The 19,952-nt window shown below is 44.9% G+C and overlaps 1 protein-coding gene across 2 annotated transcripts in view; it reads left to right on the plus strand.

Annotated features, from left to right (window-relative positions):
• Positions 1–1,168: 1,168 nt before the first annotated feature.
• Positions 1,169–19,952, plus strand: part of LOC139276074 (carbonic anhydrase 13-like) — a 35,778-nt gene continuing 16,994 nt past the window's right edge. Inside the window, exon 1 of one of the 2 annotated variants that reach the window (XM_070893537.1) lies at positions 1,169–1,235. In XM_070893537.1, coding sequence (XP_070749638.1) covers positions 1,205–1,235 — 31 coding nt within the window. In that variant the 5' untranslated portion in view covers positions 1,169–1,204. Of the gene's footprint in view, positions 1,236–19,334; positions 19,514–19,952 lie in introns of those variants that run through there. The other variant, XM_070893528.1, reaches the window with a different exon arrangement.

Below are 19,952 nucleotides of genomic sequence, written 5' to 3' on the forward strand. Positions count from 1 at the left end.
CTTTTCCTCATCTCCTTTCTGTCTTTTGCTTTTGTCTCCTTTTTGTTTCCCTCTGTCTCCCTGCATTGGTTCCCATCCCCCTGCCATATTAGTTTAACTCCTCCCCAACAGCACTAGCAAACACTCCCCCTAGGACATTGGTTCCGGTCCTGCCCAGGTGCGGACCGTCCGGTTTGTACTGGTCCCACCTCCCCCAGAACCGGTTCCAATGCCCCAGGAATTTGAATCCCTCCCTGCTGCACCACTACTCAAGCCATGTATTCATCTGTGCTATCCTGCGATTCCTGCTCTGACTAGCACGTGGCACTGGTAGCAATCCCGAGATTACTACTTTTGAGGTCCTACTTTTTAATTTAGCTCCTAGCTCCTTAAATTCGTTTCGTAGGACCTCATCCCTTTTTTTACCTATGTCGTTGGTACCAATGTGCACCACGACAACTGGCTATTCTCCCTCCCTTTTTAGAATGTCCTGCACCCGTGCCATAAATTTCAATGATTCTTGTCATACATATCTTCAAATTTATTACCTCCTGGAGATCCCACTCCCGTTTTGGAGCACCCCTCTCCTCCGCCATTCCAGTGATATCATCTACAAGGAGAGGCTGACTGCAACTTGGGGCAGTTGTATTTATTTCAAAGGGAAATGGTACTTCAAACATGTTGAGGATATACCCTAAAGCTGCCCATCCTATAAAAAACACATTATTGGCTGCGTACTGCTGCATAAACAGGCATTCTGGCATGTGCCATATGAGCATCGCCAATAAGGAGACTTTTGATGCAACACGTGGCCATCACTTGCCAATGTGGGGCATCTCAACAAATTCATTAGAGTCTGATTTAAAATGTATTTGCTTCCGACAGGTCTGGGAATAAATATTGCGCAGATAAGGCATTTTGCAGGGATTCACAGACATGTCCTGTGAAGATCTTTCTTAAGCAATTCAATATCTTCAGGTTATACAATAAGTTTTAAAGCTAACATCATAATATAAATAAGAAACAACTAAATGGAACACTGTCAGAACACAATTGCTCTCTAGACGATAGCACTAATATATTCGATGCATTTATGAGGTCTTGGGTGTATTTTTTGTATATTAAATGGCTGTTCATGAAACTTTTCCATTTGAATGAACATTTCATTTACGAAACACTTTCTCTCTTTTCCAGGTGATTGATCCCATCACTCATCAGGTTCTTCATGGTCACTTTCCACATTGAAAATAATGAACGTAATCCTTACTAATAACATTTATAGTTATACAGTCATCCTCATGCGGAATTCTCTGTAGGAGTTAGAAATTAAGCGAAGACTATATGGGCTAGAAATTCAATTTTTGGTCACAGCGGTACTTTTCCGTCAAAAATACCACTATGACTCGGCTATGATTCCGAGGCCTAACAGTCAGGATAAAATGTGTCCAGCGGTAAAAATTGGCATTGCACGAGGATTCATGGCGCAAACAACAAATTTTCTGCAATTTTTCTACGAGACCGATACCGCTGCGAGTTGGGCCTCGGGAGGGGGGAAAACACCAAAAAAAATTCCAAAAAAGAAAAAAATCACAGAACATTCACAAGACCCTTTTCTATCGAATCGCTGCAAAAGAATTCAAAAATAAAAACGTTAACTTAGCTTTTTTGTAGGTCTTCATACCTATCTAAGGGCTGCAACGCAGGTTTTTCCCGGGCGTTTTTTTCGTCCTATCTACGGGTACTTAAAAACTGCCGGTGCAACACTTCAGCGAATTTCCTGGTTCACCATTTTTCGTCAAAAATGGCGAAATGTCGCCGAAAAACCAGGTGCAAAGTTGGGGAATTTCCAGCCCATTATGAGTTTAATATAATTCTCAATGTAAGTACTATGCTCCAACCACTCATGAATCATGAAATTACACGTTTTCTTCTTTAATAATTTTTTTAATGAGTTACTTTGCTGACTATTGCCTCTCAGAAATAACTGAAATGGAATGAAATGTTACAAAGTGACTGTTTTGGTCTATCACCGATGTTCTGGTTTTGGAAACCGACTGTCCAGTTCATTTCAGGTCTATTCTGAGGGCCAGTTTCTCTGGCCTAAGCGGTGAGCACAGCTGTTTATGATAGGATGACATTCAGGCTTGGGCTGATAAGTGGCAAGTAACATTCGCGCCACACAAGTGCCAGACAATGACTATCTCCAACAAGAGAGAGTCTAACTCCCACCCCTTGACATTCAATGGCCGGATCCCCCACCATCAACATCCTGGGGGTCACCATTGACCAGAAACTTTACTGGACCAGCCACATAAATATGTGGCGTCAAGAGCAGGTCAGAGGTTGGGTATTCTGTGGCGAGTGTGTCACCTCCTGACTCCCCAGAGCCTTCCCACCATCTACAAGGCACAAGTCAGGAGTGTGATGGAATACTTTCCACTTGCCTGGATGAGTCATCATCACCATTATAGGCAGTCCCTTGAAATCGAGGAAGACTTGCTTCTACTCTAAAAGTGAGTTCTCAGGTGGCTGTACAATCCAATGTGGGAATTACAGCCTGTTACAGCTGGGGCAGACAATGGTTGAAGGAAAGGGTGAGTGGGGAGCCTGGGCTGCTGCACGCTCCTTCTGTTGCCTGCGCTTGATTTCTGCATGCTCTCGGCCATGAGACTCGAGGTGCTCAGTGCCCTCCCGAATGCTCTTCCTCCACTTTGGGCAGACTTGGGCCAGAGTTTCCCAGGTGCCGGTGGGGATGTTGCACTTTATCAAGGAGGCTTTGAGGGCGTCCTTGCAATGTTTCCTCTGCCCACCTGGGGCTCACTTGCCGTGTAGGAGTTCCGAGTAGAGCGCTTGCTTAGGGAGTCTCGTGTTGGGCATGCGTGGTCGAGCGTGGTCAGTGCTTCGATGCTGGGGATGTTGGCCTGAGCGAGAACACTGGCGTTGGTGCGTCTATTCTCCCAGCGGATTTTCAGGATCTTGCGGAGGCATGCTGGTGGGACTTCTCCAGCACTTTGAGATGTGTGCTGTATATAATCCACATCTCTGAGCCATATAGGAGGGCAGGTATCACTACTGCCCTGTAGACCTTAAGCTTGGTGCCAGATTTGCGGTCCGGTCTTTAAACACCCTCTTCCTCATGCGGCCGAAGGCTGCGCTGATACACTGGAGGCGATGTTGGAACTCGTCATCGATGTCTGCCTTTGCTGATAGTAGGCTCCCGAGGTATGGAAAATGGTCCACGTTGTCCAAGGCTGTACCATGGACTTTGATGACCGGGGGGGCAGTACTGTGTGGTGGGGTCAAGTTGGTGGAGGACCTTTGTCTTACGGATGTTTAGTGTAAGGCCCATGTTTTCGTACGCCTTGGTGAAGGTGTTGACAATGGTTTGGAGTTCGGCCTCTGAGAGCGCGAAGACGCAAACATCGTCCGCGTACTATAGTTCAATGACAGAGGATGGGACGACCTTAGATCAAGCCTGGAGATGGCGAAGGCAGAACAGGTTCCAATTGGTTCTGTCGTTTAGTTCTACTCCAGAGGGTAGCTTGTTGAGAGTGAGATGTAGCATTGCAGCAAGGAAGCAGCCCTGCCTGACTCCAGTCCAAATGTGGATTGGATCTATCGTGGATCCGTTGGTCAGAATCACGGTTTGCATGTCGTCGTGGAATAGGCGGAGGATGGTGACAAATTTTGGGGGCAGCCGAAATGGAGGAGAACGCTCCATAGTCCCTCACGGTTGACAGTATCAAAGACCTTTGTGAGGTCAAAGAAGGCCGTGTACAAGGGTTGATGCTGTTCCCTGCATTTCTCTTGTAGTTGTCGTATGGTGAAGATCATGTCCGTTGAACCCCTTAGTGGACGTAATCCGCATTGCAACTCTGGGAGGAGCTCTTCAGCCACAGGGAGAAGATGATTGAGGAGGATCTTTGCGATGACTTTCCCAATGGCCAACAGCAAGGACAATCCTCTGTAGTTACCACAGTTGGACTTGTCTCCTTTTTTGAAGATGGTCACGATTACGGCATCTCTGAGATCTCCTGGCATGCTTTCCTCTTTCCAGATAAGAGACATGAAGTCATGCATTCGTCTCAATAGTGCTTCTCTGCCATACTTAGTGCCTCGGCGCGGATTCCATCTGCTCCTGATGCCTTGTTGTTCTTGAGCTGACGGATGGCCTTTTCTACCTCGTGTAGGGCTGGGGTTTTGCTGAGATGGTGGCAGGTAGCATGCTGAGGGATGGAGTCGAAGACACTTGAATCGAAGGCAGACTCTCGGTTAGGAGATCTTTGAAGTGTTCCTTGCAGTGGGCGCTGATTCCCTTGGTGTCCTTAATGAGTGCCTCTCCATTCTTGGCCAGCAGTGGGGTGGGGCCTTGGGTACTTGGGCCGTAGATGGTCTTCACTGTGCTGAAGAATCCTCACAAGTCATGGTTGTCGGCGAGCTGCTGGATCTCCTGTGCTTTCTCCACCCACCATCTATTCCTCAGGTCGCAGGTTTTTTTTGGACTTCAGCCTTCAGCCACCTGTGGAGCTGCTTTACTGCTCCCAATTGAGTTGCTGCTTTGAGTTCAGAAATGCTTTACGCTTGAGGCTTATTAGCTCCTGGATCTCCTGCTCTTTCTTGTCAAACAAATCTTCCTGTTTCCTGCTTGAGTGACCGAGCATCTCTTCGCAGGCGCTGGTTATGGAGGCCTTGAGGAAAGACAAGGCGTGTGACCATTCTGCGTCTCGGGGTCATCGAGGGTCGCCAGGTTGGCAGTGAGGTGCTGGTTGTATAGGGCTTTGTACAGGGAAATGGCAGAGACGTTGAACAAATATTTTGTATCAGTCTTCACGGTAGAAGACACTAAAAATATCCCAATAGTGGATAGTCAAGGGGCTACAAGGAGGGAGGAACTTAATACATTATCACTAATGAAGTAGTACTTGGTAAAATAATGGGACTAAAGGCGTACAAGTACCCTGGACCTGATGGCTTACAGCCTAGGGTCTTGAGGGAGGTGGCTGTAGAGATAATGGATGCATTGGTTGTAATCTACCAAAATTCCCTGGATTCTGGGGCGGTCTCAGCGGATTGGAAAATCGCAAATGTAACGCCCCTATTTAAAAACGGAGGCAGACAGAAAGCAGGAAACTATACACCAGTTAGCCTAACATCTATCATTGGGAAAATGCTGGAGTCCATTATTAAGGAAGCAGTAGCGGGTCATTTGGAAAAGCATAATTCAATCAAGCCGAGCCAGCATGGTTTTATGAAAGGGAAATCATGTTTGACAAATTTGCTGGAGCTCTTTGAGGATATAACAAGTAGGGTGGATATAACGAGTAGGGTGGATGAGGGGGAACCAGTGGATGCGGTATATTTGGATTTCCAGAAGGCATTCGATAAGGTGTCACATCAGTGTCCTCGCCCAGGCTAACATCCCCAGTGTTGAAGCAGTAACCATACTTGATCAGCTTCGCTGGGCAGGCCACTTAGTTCGCATGCCAGACAAGAGACTCCCTAAGCAAATGCTCTATGCGGAGCTCCTTCATGGCAAACGAGCAACATTATAAGGACACCTTCAAAGCCTCCCTGGTGAAGTGCGACATCACCACTGACACCTGGGACACACTGGCTGAAGACCGCCCTAGGTGGAGAAAGTACATTCGGGAGGGCGTTGAGCTCTTCGAATCTCAATGCTGCGCGTGTGAAGAGGTCAGGCACAGGCAGCGGAAGGAGCGTGTGGTAAATCAGTGCCACCCCCACTTCCACTGACGAATATCTGTCCCACCTGTGACAGGGTCTGTGGCTCTCGTGTTGAACGGTTCAGCCACCAAAGAACTCATTTTAGTAGTGGAAGCAAGTCTTCCTTGATTCCAAGGGACTGCCTATGATGACATAAAAGGTTACTGCAGAAGATAAAAGTTCACGTGGTTGGGGGTAATATATTAGCAGGGATAGAGGATTGGCTAACTAACAGAAAACAGAGAGTCGGGATAAATGGGTCATTTTCTGGTTGCAAGCAGTGACTAGTGGGGTGCCGCAGGGATTGGTGCTGGGGCCTCAACTATTTACAATCTATATTAATGATTGGATGACGGGACCGAGTGTAATGCTTATGATACAAAGATGGGTGGGAAAGCAAGTTGTGAGGAGGACACAAAAAATCTGCAAAGGGGTATAGACAGGCTAAGGGAGTAGGCAAAAATGTGGTAGATGGAGTATAATGTGGCAAAATGTGAGGTTATCCTCTTTGGCAGGAAAAAATAGAAAAGCAAATTATAATTTAAATGGAGAAAAATTGCAATGTCCTGCAGTAGAGGGATCTGGGGGTCCTAGTGCATGAAACACAAAAAGTTAGTATGCAGGTAGAGCAAGTAATCAGGAAGGCAAATGGAATGTTGGCCTTTATTGCGAGGGGGATAGAGTATAAAAGCAGAGAAGTCCTTCTACAGCTGTACAGGATATTGGTGAGGCCACACCTGGAGTACTGCGTACAGTTTTGGTCTCCGTATTTAAAGAAGGGTATACTTGCATTGGAGGCTGTTCAGAGAAGGTTCACTTGGTTGATTCCGTAGATGAGGGGTTGACTTATGAAGAAAGATTGAGTAGGTTGGGCCTATACACATTGGAGTTCAGAAGAATGAGAGGTGATCTTATTGAAACATATAATATAATGAGGGGGCTCAACAAGGTGGATGCAAAAAGGATATTTCCACATAGGGGAAACTAAAACTAGGGGACATAGGGCTAGAATGTGCACTCCATTGCCACCCAGTTTCTCGGCGGTATTGGGCCTTTTGGGCAAGAACCGGGTCGATGAAAAATTCCCAATCTGAGGCACGCCGGCATTTTCAAACTTTCGCTGCGGAGAGGACCGCCAGCGTGCAACGTCCACAGATCGCCCAGGCGCAATCTTTGGCTGAGCGGAGACCAGTAGATAAGCATAATTTTTTTTTTTAATTGTCCACAAGGATTGGCGGATCTGGGCAGTAGGTAAGTAGGTCTGCAAGAAAAATTAAGTGATTGGTTTGTTACTATTTATTTTCAAAATCTGTTGGGGTGATTTAATTTAAAAATGTCTTGGGAATGTTTTAGGGATTTTTTAGTTAGGTTTTTTAAAAAGTTATTTTAATTATTTTTTTGGTGTTTGGCCCAATCCGCAGCCTCAGTGTCAATTTTTATAGATTTTTTACTTTTCGCCCATTTTCTTTAGGCACCGCCCAATCTAGGCGACATTGCACTTTTCTGCCTGGATTGGGGGTGCAAGGCTCATATTTTTCGCTGGGCGGATTTTCAATTTTTTTTTTAGTAAGTTTTCGCTGACGATTATCTTCCCAGCCTTAGCGTTTTTTTGGGCGGCAATTGGGCGCAGGCGGACTTTGGGTAAATTCTGGCCCATAGTCTCAGACCTCGTATTTAAAAGTGAGATGAGGAGGAATTTCTTCTCTTAGAGAGTTGTAAATGTTTGGAATTCTCTGCCCCAGTGGAGGCTGGGTCATTGAATATATTAAAGGCGGAGATAGAGACAGATTTTTGAGCAATAAGGAAATAAAGGGTTATGGAGAGCGGGCAGGGAAGTGGAGCTGAGTCCATGATCTGATCAGCCATGATTTTATTAAATGGCGGAGCAGGCTCGAGGGGCCAGGTGGCCTACTCCTGCTCCTATTTCTTATGTTCTTAATTGGGTCTTTGAGTGCCCCAGCGTTGATCTTCCTGCAGCATTGTTTTTGTTGCCGTCGCTGTTTTGGGGCTATATTGATGTTAATGACGGTGCGGATTAGATGGTGGTCCATCCAGCAATCGTCGGCTCCTGTCATAGCACAGGTGATGCGCACATCCTTGTGGTCCTTCGCTCGGACGCTGACGTAGTCAAGCAGATGCCAGTGCTTGGAGCGATGGAACAAGGTGTTGGTGATGACAAGGTCATGTTCTAAGCATTTTGTCAGGAGCAGGGTTCCGCTGGAGTTGTTTTTCACTACCTCCTGTTTGCCGATCATGCCTCCCCAGAGGTCTGTGTCCTTAACAATTCTGGCATTGAAGTCACCGAGGAAGATCAGCTTGTCATCTGTAGGGATTCGGGACAGGCATTGTTTGAGGCTGGAGTAGAATTTCTCTTTGGTTTCATCTGTTGCGTCGAGTGTTGGGGCGTATGTGCTGATGACTGTGGCACACTGGTTCCGTCCGGGCTAGGGTGAGCCGAAGAGTCATGAGACATTCACTTATCCCACAGGGGGAGTCTCTGAGACGGCCCGTCAGCTCATTCTTGATGGCGAAGCCAACTCCACGGTGGCGGCGTTTTTTTTCTGGTTTGCCTTTCCAAAAGGTGTAACCTCCACCTTATTGTTTGAGCTGGCCTTCCCCTGCCCGCTGGGTCTCGCTTACGGCGATGATGTCAACATTGATGTTTCTGAGTATCCGGGCAACGATAGCAGTGCAACATTCCAGTCTGTCGCTGTTTGGGTTATCCATGAGGATCCTGAAGTTCCAGATCCTGAAGTTCATTTTGAAGGGTGGAAGATGCCTGTGTGTGTGTTCTTTTAATGTGGGGTGGCCGTTGCACACTGGCGACCACACGGGCTTAGTAGAGCAAGGTCTTGGTCCAGTGCAAGGGGGTCCAAGACGACTGGAGACCAAGCACTGCTGTGTGGGGCTAGTTGCCTACGGTAGGATGTGCGCCGTAAGCTCGGCACTGAGCAGCGCCTTCAGGAGAGGTGGTGGGAGATCTGAGGTATGATGAGGGGTGGGGATGGGAGACGCTGAGGCCCTGCTTCATTTTAGCTTCTCGAAGTGTCATGAGAGAAGTCAGAATGGCCGCCGCCATTCCCTTTGGCCAGCTCAGAGCCGTGACAGGACCTGTAATTGATAGCTTATGTTTAAAACTCCTTCCAGCTGCTGCAGGCTCGAGCTGCCTCCATTGTCAGGGAGACGCTTATGTTTCAAGAACACAGCTCCAACAACACTCAAGAAGCTCGACACCATTCAAGACAAAGCAGCCAACTTGATTGGTACCCCAATCATCGCCTTAAACATTAATTCCCTCCATCACCGACATCATCATCATCATAGGCAGTCCCTCGAAATTGAAAAAGACTTGTGAGTTCTCAGGTGACTGAACAGTCCAATACAGGAATTACAGTCTCTGTCACAGGTGGGACAGACAATCGTTGGAGGAAAGGGTGGGTGGGGAGTCTGGTTTGCCGCACGCTCCTTTCGCTGCCTGCGCTTGTTTTTGGCATGCTCTCGGCGACGAGACTCGAGGTGTTCAGCGTCCTCTCGGCTGCTCTTCCTCCACTTAGGGCGGTCTTTGGCCAGAGACTCCCAGGTGTCGATGGGGATGTTGCACTTTATCAAGGAGGCTTTGAGGGTGTTCTTGAAACGTTTGCTCTGCCCACCTGGGACTCGCTTGCCATGTAGGAGTTTCAAGTAGAGCGCTTGCTTTGGGTGTCTTGTGTCAGGCATGCGAACAATGTGGCCCGCCCAACGGAGCTGGTCGAGTGTGGTCAGTGCTTCAATGTTGGGGATGTTGGCTTGATCGAGAACACTAACGTTGGTGCATCTGTCCTCCCAAGGAATTTGCAGGATCTTGCGGAGACATCGTTGGTGGTATTTCTCCAGCGATTTGAGGTGTCTACTATATATGGTCCACGTCTCTGAGCCATACAGGAGGGCTGGTATCACTACAGCCCTGCAGACCAAAAGCTTGGCGCCAGATTTGAGGGCTTGATCTTCGAACACTTTCTTCCTCAGGCAGCCGAAGGCTGCGCTGACGCACTGGAGGTGGTGTTGAACCTCGTTGTCGCTGTCTGCCCTTGCTGATAATAGGCTCCCGAGGTATGGAAAGTGGTCTACCTTGTCCAGGGCTGCGCCATGGTTCTTGAAGACTGTGGAGCAGTGCTGTGTGGCGGGGTCAGGTTGGTGGAGGACCTTTGTCTTACGGATGTTTAGCGTAAGGCCCATGCTTTCGTATGCCTCAGTGAAGATGTTTGACGATGACTTGGAGTTCAGCCTCTGAATGTGTGCAGACACAAGCGTCGTCCACATACTGTAGTTCGACGACAAAGGATGGGACGGTCTTGGATCTGGCCTGGAGGCGACGAAGGTGGAACAGGTTCCCACTGGTTCGATAGTTTAGTTCACTCCAGCGGGGAGCTTGTTGAGTATGAGGTGGAGCATTGCAGCGAGGAAGATCGAGAAGAGGATTGGCACTATGACGCAGCCCTGCTTGAACCCGGTCCGGATATGTTTCAACAACACAGCTCCAAGAACACGCAAGAAGCTCCACGCCATCCAGGACAAAGCAGCCCACTTGATTGGCACCGCATCCAACACCTTAAACATTCACTCCCTCCATCACCGACATACCATGGCTGCAATGTGTACCATCTACAAGATGCACAGCAGCAACTCGCCAAGGCTTCTTCGGCAGCACCTCCCAAACCCACGACCTCTACCACCTCGAAGGACAAGGGCAGCAGGCGCATGGGAACAACATCACCTCCACATTCCCCTCCAAGTCACACATCATCCTGACTTGGAAGTATATCGCTGTTCCTTCATCGTCGCTGGGTCAAAATCCTGGAGCTCCCTCCCTAATAGCACTGTGGAAGTACCTTCACCACACGGACTGCAGCGGTTCAAGAAGGCGGCTTACCACCATCTTCTCAAGGACAATTAGGGAAGGGCAATAAATGCTGGCTTTGCCAGCGGCAACTACATCCGATGAACGAATTTTTAAAAAGGCTTCTGAAACTAACCAACTGACTGAGCTGCAATGGATTCTGAAACTAATCTGGTGGTGATGGTGCCTCAGTTATACCGAGGCATGTAGTAATGCAAGCTGTGATTATACTGTCCACTCGCATTGTTACTAAGTGGGCAAAGTCTGATGTATCCATGGAGCAATGCTCACTATTTTCTGACTGCTAAGGAGACTTCCAATGATAAAAAGAGGTGACATCATAGTCATGTGATAGGCTGGGCCACTTAAGGTTACTTTTTAATTTGAAGGTTAAAAAGCCAATTACACATTCCTAAAGCTTTATTGCACTGCAACTATTGTGCAGACCTACTGATGCAACACCAACTGAACTTCTGCAAAATCTGCAATGTAATTCAATGCTGCATGTTTAGTCTCAGCACAGTGCAAAAGTTCACATTGCACTAACACCAAATAACATTTCTGGGTTATGTGAACAGCAAATGCTGCTTCTTCCCATGAGTTAGGTTAATCGGAATACTTGACTCAGTCTAAAATTAAGAAATTAACATTCTTAAATCATCTGGAAAAAATACTAGGCCTTCAATTCTGTACAGCAGTACATAACTGTAGTACTTCTACCGTAAAGCACCAAGTCAATTTCTTCATTTGTGGCATTTGCTCTTCCTCTCCCATCTACAAATAGTTCACTCCAGTTTACTGCAGTCAATTTATTTCTCATCCAGTGTCAAGCAACAGTGATGTCATCAAGCAGGCTAAGTAGCCAATCACATTGAAGAATTCCCACAGGCAGCAAAACAGGAAGTAAAAAGCACTGATTATGCAAGATTCTTTAATTATTTTACAGAGAGTGAAATAAAGATTGGGACAAACACATGAGATTAAGGTAAAAGCTGAAATATAAACAAACTTTAAAAAATATATACTTTTTATGAATTTAAAAATCTGTGGATTTTTTTTTGAAGAAATGTCACATTCCACAAATATAACATTAGTTTTTCAGAGCCAGAGAGGTTGTTCAGCAGTAATCATGAATTAGTACGCTGTTTAAAAACCCAGTTGCATCTCTTTCAACAAGGCTAAACTTTTTCGGGCATTGTTACAGCGAGATTAGAACGTCAACGCAGTTTAAGTCAATTCAAGTGACTTTCTAAGATTTCCATCTGCGAGGAATTCAACAGTGCATCCCATGGAGGAGCAGCGAATCACTGACAGCAACTTCTGAATTTCCGTGTTTAACTGTGCATGTGCGGATGCCAGAAGTTGCTGTCAGTTTTACAAAGTAATGACAGTGAACGCTAACAATTTCGCCATCATTATAACCACAAAATCCAGGCCACTATTATAGAAAACTATCCCAAATACACTTTGAAAATTAATTGCCTTTACTACTTGAGCTGTTCTGCTTCTATGGGAAAATTAAATTCTTCCATTATAACCACACTATTTTACTACATACTTCCCTGATCTATGTATTTAAACATACCACATTACATCAACCCTATCAGGAGGTATGTAGTCAACTCCTACCAGTCTTACTATCCTTTGCTGTTCATTAATTCTACCCATCGTGTTTTCACTGCCCGATCACTTACTGAAATAGCTTCTTTCTACTGTGGTAATTGTGTCTTTTATCAATATTGCTACTCCTCCTCCTTTCCCAATTCTCCCTTCCTTTCCAAAGATCCTATAACCTGGAATATATAGCTGCCAATTAATATTCCCTGTAAGCTGTGTTTTGTTCTGCGCAGCCTGTTTCTTTTAATGTGTGGTCCCTTTAAATTTCTGTACATGCGCAGATCGTCCCCATTACTGCACGGCCGCGGGAACATTGCTCCCAATCACGCTTAGCTTGTAGCCATGTCTCTAATGGCTACTACATCATAGTCCTTAAGCTAAATTTGTGCTTCTAACTCACTTGTTTCATCTATTATGCTGCATGCATTCGTGTTCAGAATTCTTATCTGGGTAAAAAAAAACTGTCCCCACCCTGCCCATATGTCCTGTTGGTCCTTTTCTCATACTTTATGATTTTCCCCTCCCATCCCCTATCTTCCCCCCTGCCCTATTTACCCTTTCTGCAAGGACATAGGTTCCTCTTAATTTTAGGTAAAGATCACCCCATCTGTACAGCCTTCCCTGGCCCCAAAGGTGGTCCCAGTATCCCAGGAATCTGAAACCTCTTCTACACCAGCTTTCCAGCCACACATTAACATTCCAATTTTTCTCTCTTTGTTTGGTCCAGCATGTTACACTGGGAGTAATCCAGAAATTACTCCCTGAGAGGTTCTGCTCCTTAATCTAGAACTTAATTCATTGAAATCCCTTTACAGAAGGTTTGAACTTACTATAGGTCATTAGTTCCCACATGAACCACGACCTATGGATGCTCGCCTTCCTATTCCAGAACTTTTTGTATTCGGTCTGCCATGTCCTGATCCTTGGCACCTGGGAAGCAACTTACCATTCAGGGCTCTGGATCATGTCTACGAATGTACTGTCCTGTCTACCGTCCTGACTATAGAATAACCCACAATCACCATTTGCCTTTTCTTACGACCGGTACAGTTTCCCAAATGAATAACCACTTGCTCCTCAATGCCTTGCAGCCACTCATGATTACCCTCCTCTGTGTCACCCTTTTTCTGCACATCACTGGTGTCTGAACAGGTAAACCTATTGGACAAGTCTAGTTCCACAGATGATGCCCTGTCTACCCTCTACCGGGAACAACTGACTCATTCTCATTTTCCCAGCTACCAAACCCACTACAACACAGGCTCCGGAGAGAGTAATTATTTTAATATTCATTCAGGGGATGTGGATGTCGCTGCCAAAGCCAGCATTTATTGTCCATGAGCCACCTTCTTGACAACTGAGTGGCTTGCTCGGCCATTTCAGAGGACAATTAAGAGTCAACCACATTGCTGTGGGTCTGGAGTCACATATATGGCCAGACTGGGTAAGGACGACATATTTCCTTCCCTAAAGGACATTAGTGAACCAGATGGGTTTTTATGACAATTTGGTAGTTTCACGGTCACCATTACTGATACTAGCGCTTTATTCCAATGTTATTGAATTAACTGAATTTGAAGCCCCCAACTGCTATGGTGGGATTTGAATTCATGTCTCGGGATCATTAGTCCAAGCCTCTGGATTACTAGTACAGTAACCTAACCACTATGGCACCATTCCCTTGAATTCACAAACATCGGGCTGCCACAGACCCGGCACTCTCTCTCCCTCTCTCTCTCTCTCGAAAATAGAAATTCGACTCTGGTTCTCAGCATTTTCAAAAGTGACTTAGATGTGACCCTTACGGCTAAAGGGATCAAGGGGTATGGAGAGAAAGCAGGAATCGGGTACTGAAGTTGCATGATCAGCCATGATCATATTGAATGGTAGTGCAGGCTCGAAGGGCTGAATGGCCTACTCCTGCACCTACTTTCTATGTTTCTATTGTTTATTAAATAAGTTCTATTTACTCTCTCTAATTTATTATTTTTACTTAATATGTTTTGAAAGTACCATTCTCATCTACCCCCTGAAGCTATTGTCTCATAAAATAGATTAGAAGAGGCGCCCTGGTGATAAACAGAGGATCCTCCGCCGCCCCCCCCCCCCCCCCCCCCTGCCTTATGCCAGGTGCCTTGTATCAAATGGATCAAAAGATTGTTACACTCAGTACTCTCTGTATCTTACTGTCACAATAAATGTTACAAAATCTAATTAACCAATTGTCAACCAGTAGGTGCAAAACTTCACTGGGTCATCAACCCCACCAAACACTAAAGCATTCCACAAAGCAAGGCCCACAAATCCAACAGAAGTGTCAAAAGGTGTACTATAGCTTATAGAGAGAGAGCTACAGACCAACTATGACTAACAAATTATATTGGGTTCCACTGAACATCTTAGGTACGAGATGTTCTGGGATATCTGATGACTTCTATTAAAGGAAGCTTGTACTCTAAATTAAGAAAAGCAACAGGCTAATTTTTTAAATTAAATTCTCATAGTACATTCTTTTACATATATATTTATGAAGACATTTAATTGTACATTCACAAGATGATTACAGGTGAGGAAAGCCATTCAATCAATTTCAATTCACCCATCCAGAAAGACCTTACCATCCCCTCCATTTCAGCATCTAGTTGTCTCTTAAATGATTCCAGGGTTTTCACCGCCAGTACTGTATTTGGAAGATTATTCCATATGTTGATCACTCATAGCATGAAGGACATTTTGATATCAGTCATAAATTTCCCTTTTACTTAGGAAAGACTACCTGACTAGCTTTGTTGATTGCTGCTCTGCATTGATTGGATATGTTGAGCATCAAGTCTATTAAGATCCCTAGGTCTCTTACAACTTCTTCCTTAGCTATTTCAAGTATGTCTCAGCCATTTTCCTTCCTATGTTCAATACTTTACATTTGGTAATATTAAATTTCATCTCATTGTTCCACCCACATACATATTTTTCCCAACCCATTCTGTAAGAGAAGTAAATGTAGAGGAACATCTAGGCAATAGTGACCATAATATAATACACTTTAAGATGATAATTGAGAAGGACATAAGTATGACAAAACCCAGGGTAATAGATTGGAGAAAAGCTGATTTTGAAGGACTGGGAATAGAACTTAGGAAAATAAAATGGGTAATAATATTGGCCAAAAAAACGTGTATAGCAGTAATGGGAAACATTTAAAATGGTGTTTAACAGAGCGCAGGAACAATATATTCCACTAAAAGGAAAGAACAAACTAAACACTAATGAGATTGCATGGATGAATAACGCCATAAGGGAACAATTGAGGGTGAGGAAAGAGGCATACATTAAGTACATAAATAGCGGGTGAGTGCATGATAAGGGAGAATATGAAAAGATTAGGAGAGAAGTCAAAAAAACAATTAGGAATGCTAAGAAGAACTATGACATTAAATTATCAAGGAACATAAAACAAAATAGTAAAATATTTTATAGGCACATCAATCAAAAAAAGAAGGTTGGGATGGGATTAGGGCCATTAAGGGATAGACAGGATAATACCACAGGTAATGATAGAGAGATGGCAGAAAGATTAAATTATTATTTTACTTGATGGTGAGATTAGTAATGAGATAAGTACATTTAAAATAAAAAGATGGGATAAACTAATCAAACTCAAAAAGGATAAAACTCCTGGTCAGGATGTATCACATCCACGCATTTTAAAAGAATCTGGGGAAGAGATAGCAGAGGCCTTACTACACATAGGTGGATGCAGAGAGGATATTTCCATTCATAAGGGAAACTAAAACTAGGGGCCATAATCTCAGAATAAAGGGCCGCCCATTTAAAACTGAGATGAGGAGGAATCTCTTCTCTCAGAGGGTTGTAAATCTATGGAATTCTCTGCCCCACAGAGCTGTGGAGGCTGGGTCATTGAATATATTTAAGGTGGAGATAGACAGATATTTGAGTGATAAGGGAGTAAAGGGTTATGGGGAGCGGGCAGGAAAGTGGAGCTGAGTCAATGATCAGATCAGCCATGATCTTATTAAATGGTGGAGCAGACTCGAGGGGCCAAATGGCCTACTCCTGCTCCTATTTCTTATGTTGTTATGTTCTAAGAAGGTTGAAGGGTGACCTAATAAAGATCTTTAAAATTATGAAAGCTATTGATAGAGTGTTTCTAATTGTGGGGAAGAGCACAACAAGAGGCCATCAATATAAGATAGTCACTAAGAAATTCAATAGGGAATTCAGAAGAATTTTTTTTCTCAAAAGAGTGGTGAGAATGTGGAACTCGCTACCACAGGGAGTGGCTGAAGCAAATAGTATGGATGCATTTAAGGAGAGGCTAGACAAGCATGTGAGGGCAAAGGGTATAGAGGGTTATGCTGATAGATTTAGATGAGGAAAGACGGGAGGAGGCTCAAGTGGAGCATAAATGCCGGCACAGACTGGTTTGGCCGAATGGACATATATCCTGTGTAATCCTATGTAATTTCTAAACTTTATCCTTTATTTTCACTTACACTCCTAGTTTAATATCATCTACAAATTGGATTAATTTGCATTGAGTTTTTGAATCCTAGTCATTAATATAAATTAGAAATGGTAGACCCTATAATGAAACCTGGGCCACACCAGTACCCATTGTTTTCAACCCTTCAGCCAATTTCTTATCCATTCTCAAGATTTATCCTGAAACTCTGCAGCCTTGAGCTTAACTAAAGGCCTTTCATGTGGAAATTTGCCAAATGCTTTTTAGGTACACAACATTGTAGGGTTTAGGAGGTTTGTCAGATTGAACCTTCCCTACCTGAAGCTACGATGACTGCTGCTTAGGTTATTGTTCACATATATATGTTATGAAGCCACTGCACATTTTGATTGCACGGTGCATGTGGGAGGAGTACATCGATACATCCAGGTTTCTTGGCATGACTGTGGTTCTGTTGGGAGCAGTGCGGGCCAAAGGGGTAAGATATGCCATTTCAGGGGATTAGTTAGGCCTCGGGACGGAGATGGAAGGCACTGCATACTTGTGGTCATATTGGTTGGGGTCATTAGTGAGCCTCAAATCTTCATTACTGTATTAACATGTCCCTCTAGATGGCAGTAAAGTAATGGTTTTCGGTTGTCAAATCATCAGTGGATGGCAATTTATTTAAATTATTGTTTGCTCATAATAAACAAGCATGGTCAGTAAATAATTTACTAGTGAACCTAGGAAAACCTATCTCAGACGATTACACAAATGACAAACTGTTATCTACACCAACGTCTATTCAGTATGACAAAATTCATCCAGTGCCACCTTTCACTTTTTAAACACTTAGAACCCAAAAAATTGGCAAGTAGTTCTAAACGTTTACTGTTAAACTGGATTGTTGGACTCGGAATAAAGTGCTGAGACCCTAGTCGCAGTGCTCTTTAGCACTGGTCTGCTTAGCAGCTCAGTCCAGACATAGCCTTACATGTAAAGACTACATAATACCCAGTACATCCAAAACTGGACTCTACCTATATAATAGAGCATGCCAGATCCTATATGCCTCATTCAACAACAAAAGCAATTTGTATTTATATAGCGTCTTTAATGGAATGAAAAGTCCCAAGGCACTTCACAGGAGTATTATGTGATAAAAATTTGACACCTAGTCACATAAGTAGAGATTAGCGCAGGATGGTCAAAGAAGTACGTTTTAAGGAGCGTCTTGAAGGAGGAAACAGAGGTAGAGAGGCGGAGAGGTTTAGGTGGGTAGTTGCAGAGTTTGGGACCTAGGCAACAGAAGGCACGGCCACCGATGGTTGAGTGATTAAAATAAGGGATGGTCAGGTTGGCAGAATTACAAGAGCGCAGACATCTCGAGGTGTTGTGGGGCTAGAGGAGATTAGAGATAGGGAGGGGCGAGGCCATGGAGGGATTTGAAAATAAGGATGAGAATTTTTAAATCGAGGCATTGCTTAACCAGAAGCCAATGTAGGTCAGCGAGCATAGGGGTAATAGGTGAGCGGGACTTGGTGCGAATTAGGACATAGGCTGCCGAGTTTTAGATTACCTCTAGTTTACGTAGGCTAGAATGTGGGAGGCCAGCCGGGAGTGTGTTGCAATAGTCAAATCTAGAGGTAACAAAGGCATGGATGAGGGCTTCAGCAGCAGATGAGCTGAGGCAAGGGAGGAGACAGGCGATGTTACAGAGGTGGAAATAGGTGGTCTTAGTTATACTGTGAATATGTGGTCGAAAGCTCATTTCAGGGTCAAATATGACACCAAGGTTGCAAATAGTCTGGTTCCGCCTAAGACAGGAGTTGGGGAGAGGGATGGAGTCAGTGACTAGGGAATGGAGTTTGTGGCAGGGACAGAAAACAATGGCTTCGATCTTCCCAATATTCAGTTGGAGAAAATTTCTGTTCATCCAGAACTGGATGTCGGACAAGTAGTCTGACAATTTAGAGACCGTGGAGAGGTCGAGAAAGATCATTTGTAAGTGCCTACAGTTCAAATCAAGAAAGAATGGTTGATAATAAGATTATATCATAAACTATTAGGGATTCATAATCACCTATTACCTGATGATTGACAAAGACTCCCAATGTTACCGAACCTTGTACTGCAACGTTAATACAGTAAACAGGAAATGTTATTTTATATTGAACATGTACAAAAATAACCTCTCTGAAATCAAGACTATCAGCCAAAGGTGAAGTAGAAGGTCTAGTTGGATATGTAAACGCAACAACATGAAGATTTATATTCGCCTTAGCAATCTGGGAAAGTGCACTTTCGCATTTGTTGCAGGTCCCTGTACCAGACAGGTTGCTGCACCGATATGTGTCGGTCTAATGACCATCACAGTGCTGCTGGGCAGTGGGAAGCGTTTGCACGGAGGTGTCGACTTAATGCAGATACCGCGGATACAGCCCCTCGAATTTGTTCAGACATGGAGCCCCCGGGCTGGTGCAACAAGTGTCTGCGTGTGGTTGGGACCCAGAGCTTTTGCAGTAAACAGGCTCACACCGCCAGCAAGCCAGGGAAAGAAACGTAATGCAAAAAAAAAGGTGCACGTTTCTCAGCCTCAGCCCCCCCCCTCCCCCATCTCATTCCTAACTCGTCCTCCTTTTGCATTACTATTGGTGACATAAGGGACACCAAAACCGGATGATCCAATGATAAGGAACCGTGCAACCTATAAAAGCTGGTCCAGCGCCAACCCACCCGACAAGATATCGGCTTCGGTCATTAGACTGACACACCCAGAGATCGCGCTTGAGGTCCGGACCCGGGAGCTGCGGCGATGGCGGGATGTAGCTGGGGATATGGACGGGACAACGGTGAGGTTTGCTCGCTGTCCCGGGGCACAGACCCCCCTGGGGACAGAGCTGGGTTGCTGCAGTTCACAGTCTGTAACCAGCTGCCAGCGCCAAGCCCCGGGCACAGGAGCAAGTTTGAGTGGAGCGCAGCGTGTTGAAACGCGATCCCTTGTGACGTGCTGCATTGTAAAGCTTTCTTAAAAATGTCGTTTTAGCTTTCACTAAGTGTATTTCTAAAGCTGCCTAAAGAAATGATTTCTGCAGCTTGTCATCCTAGGTAAAAGGTTATTTGGTTTAAGATTGATCGCTGGTAGAACGAAGGGAAATCATTATTTCAGGCAGCCTTTCCTCATACGCTACATTTGAAGCCAATTTACTTGCTGTCAGATTTGCAATGAAAAAAAAGTATCAGCTTTCCGTTTGCAGAAACGAAACCCTCCTCCCCTCGGCTCCTGCTGCA

The sequence above is a fragment of the Pristiophorus japonicus genome, chromosome 1 (assembly GCF_044704955.1).
Source record: "Pristiophorus japonicus isolate sPriJap1 chromosome 1, sPriJap1.hap1, whole genome shotgun sequence".
Taxonomy (NCBI): Eukaryota; Metazoa; Chordata; class Chondrichthyes; family Pristiophoridae; genus Pristiophorus; species Pristiophorus japonicus.